The sequence below is a fragment of the Saprolegnia parasitica genome (genome assembly GCF_000151545.1).
Source record: "Saprolegnia parasitica CBS 223.65 unplaced genomic scaffold supercont2.383, whole genome shotgun sequence".
Taxonomy (NCBI): domain Eukaryota; phylum Oomycota; class Saprolegniomycetes; order Saprolegniales; family Saprolegniaceae; genus Saprolegnia; species Saprolegnia parasitica.
In genome coordinates, this window is record NW_012156777.1 from 1 (window position 1) to 2,605 (window position 2,605).

General features: G+C 61.3%; 2 protein-coding genes across 2 annotated transcripts; one reads left to right on the forward strand and one right to left on the reverse strand.

The window, feature by feature from the left end:
- Positions 1-24: 24 nt before the first annotated feature.
- On the reverse strand, positions 25-534 carry SPRG_16470 (hypothetical protein; the record flags this gene model as incomplete). Its single annotated transcript, XM_012356128.1, has 1 exon — positions 25-534. A coding segment is annotated over one exon (510 nt), but the record flags the coding sequence as incomplete, so codon positions are not given.
- Positions 535-852: 318 nt separating this feature from the next.
- SPRG_16471 (hypothetical protein) lies at positions 853-2,578 on the forward strand (the record flags this gene model as incomplete). Its single annotated transcript, XM_012356129.1, has 6 exons — positions 853-865; positions 923-1,986; positions 2,039-2,161; positions 2,218-2,373; positions 2,424-2,528; positions 2,570-2,578. 6 exons carry the CDS (start codon positions 853-855, stop codon positions 2,576-2,578), a joined length of 1,470 nt encoding a protein of 489 aa, XP_012211519.1.
- Positions 2,579-2,605: the final 27 nt, after the last annotated feature.

Below are 2,605 nucleotides of genomic sequence, written 5' to 3' on the forward strand. Positions count from 1 at the left end.
AAAGCCGGCGAGGTCCGTCGTCACGTTGAGCGCAAAACCATGCATCGTGATCCACTTGCTCGCATGCGTGCCGACGGCCGCGATCTTGCTCTTGGGAAAGGCGTGGCGCGCGTCGGGCACCCACACGCCCGTGAGGCCATCGACGCGCTCGCCCGCAATGTCAAAGGCGCTCAGCGTGTCAATGACGACCTCTTCGACCTGGCGGAGGTACCAGTGCAAATCCTTCTTGAACGGATCGCGCGTGAGATTGAAGATTGGGTACACGACGAGCTGGCCCGGCGCGTGGTGCGTGACCTCGCCACCGCGGTCGACCTTGATGAGCTCGAACGCCGTCTCCTTGGTTGGGTCAAACTTGACGTTGGCCAGAGACGCGCCGCGCCCGAGCGTATACACGGGCGGGTGCTGCAGCATGAGGCAGACGTCCATTGGCGCCTCGGCGGCGCGGAAGCGCTCCTTGAGCAGCTGCTGCTGCCACGCCCAGGCTTGGCGGTACCCGACCACGCCGAGCCGGTGCACAAGACAGCGTGGTGCCATCGCTACAAATGCAAACCAGGCCCATGTCCTGAAACAAGGTGCTGCAACTAGGACCAGGTCCTGGTAAAACGATCATCACTCTGTATGTGGTCTAATCGCACCGTACTTTGAGGTTATGCTTACTGACATGATCATCGTATTTGTGCTTCAAGTTGGGTGTATTCAGATAGGAGGGGGCATAGCATAGAATAATATGACATACCAATATCGAGATAAAAGGTGTCAAGCGATTAAATTTAAATTAGGACATGCCCGATGCCGATGCCCGATTGTGCAGTCCGAGATACGGGATCATTGACGCGAGGTCGGGGCACGACAATGGACCCGACGAGTACGCTACCTCGTGGCATCGACCGGCGATGACGATGGCTCATGCGGCTTTGCGTAGAGAGCGCTCCGTTGCGCCGCCGGAAGAGCAACCGCAACAGCCTCTTCGACAGCTCGGACGAGGACGCCTCACGCGGCCTCACGCGCAGCGACAAGGGCCGCGACAGCAAAGGCGGCAGCGACAGCCGCAAAGGTCTCTTTGATGACCACGACGACGAGAACGGCGACGACGGGCTGCCCCTCGAGCAGCTGCAGCAGTCCATCAAGGAGCGACAGCTGCGCAAGAAAGCGCATCTCGAGACGTTGCAGACGCAGGTGGTCGAAGCGACGACGCTCGCCAATGCCTTCAAGGCAGATGTCGCACAGCTCAGCTTGCAGCTTGGCAGTGCCAACGCGAAGATCGAGAAGCGGAATCGGCAGCTTCAAAACGCCAAGGACCTCGTCCAGTCGCTCCAGGCGCAGGTCGCGACACTGACGGCGCAGGTGCTCGAAGAAAAGTCCCTTCGCGGGCGCGACGAGCAGACGTGGCTCCTCGAGCGTGCGTCGCTCTTACGTCAGATCGAAGAATGGAAAGCTAAGGCCCACTTCACGCCCCTCCCGGTGCCCATTTCGCCAACGACCAAGTCCGCGTCCGCATCCTCTTTGCTCGGCAAACTCTGGTCCAAGGCAAAGCCGAAGGAAGAGGCCGTCGCACCCGCGCCTGTGACGACAGCACGCCCCCAAATGTTCACCGTGCACGTCCAGTCCGAGGACGACGACGACGAATCCAGTGACAGCCTCCTTGGCAGCAGTGACGACGATGACGATGACGCGAGCGACAGTGACAGTGACAGAGGACCATTGCCCATGCCCCCGCCCTTGCCGCGAGAGGCCCGCCCATCGCCGCCCGTGGTCGAGATGCACTCGACCGACGACGCGGAAGACGACGCCGAAGCTCTGGACAATGACGAGGACGATGACGATCTGGCTCACCCGGCCTCAACCCGGCACAGCCACACCGAGCCCACGCCATCGAGCGCACATGAGCCCAAGGTGCCTCCGACAGTGTCGCGCATGAACATGTACATGGAGAAGCGCGCCAAGAAAGAGGCGCAGAAGCGGGAGAAGGAGGCGCTCGAGGCCCAGGTACCGACATGGTCCCAGAATGTGTCTCTTGACGGCAACAACTGCGGACTAGGAAAAGAATCGGTGGCAAGAGGTGTACGAGCAGGAATGGGCCCAGCTCGCGCAGGAGGCCAAGGAAAGCAAGATGAAACGCAAGCAAAAGAAGCCATCGGTCACTGGCGCCCAGTTCACGCGCGTACTTCTGGATCCCATAAATCGTCAGCATCCTGTATCGCCTCTGCCTGCGTTTAGATCTCCCGCCAGCGACCGTCCAGCATGAAGCATTTACAAAAACCTGCTGGTGTTGCTCCGACACCGACCGTGGTACCGGCGAGCCCGCCAGCACCGAGCACCGGCGTCGTGCCCCCGCCACCACCCGTACCGGTGCCCGTCGACCTGACACCGCCGGTACCTTAACCGTCGTTGAAAACAGAGAGGTCATCGTGCCGTCGTCTTAGGTGGTCGCATCGCCTCCGCTGCCGCCCGAGCCGTCGGACGCCGACGTCGAGCTGTACCGCCGACAGCAGGCGCGCCTCCAAGAACTCCACGAAGCCGGTAGGCATGTGCGCGCGTCGTCTGGGGGATTCACTGGTTATGGGCGCAGAGCGATTGAAGCGAGAGCAAGCCGAGGAGACGGACC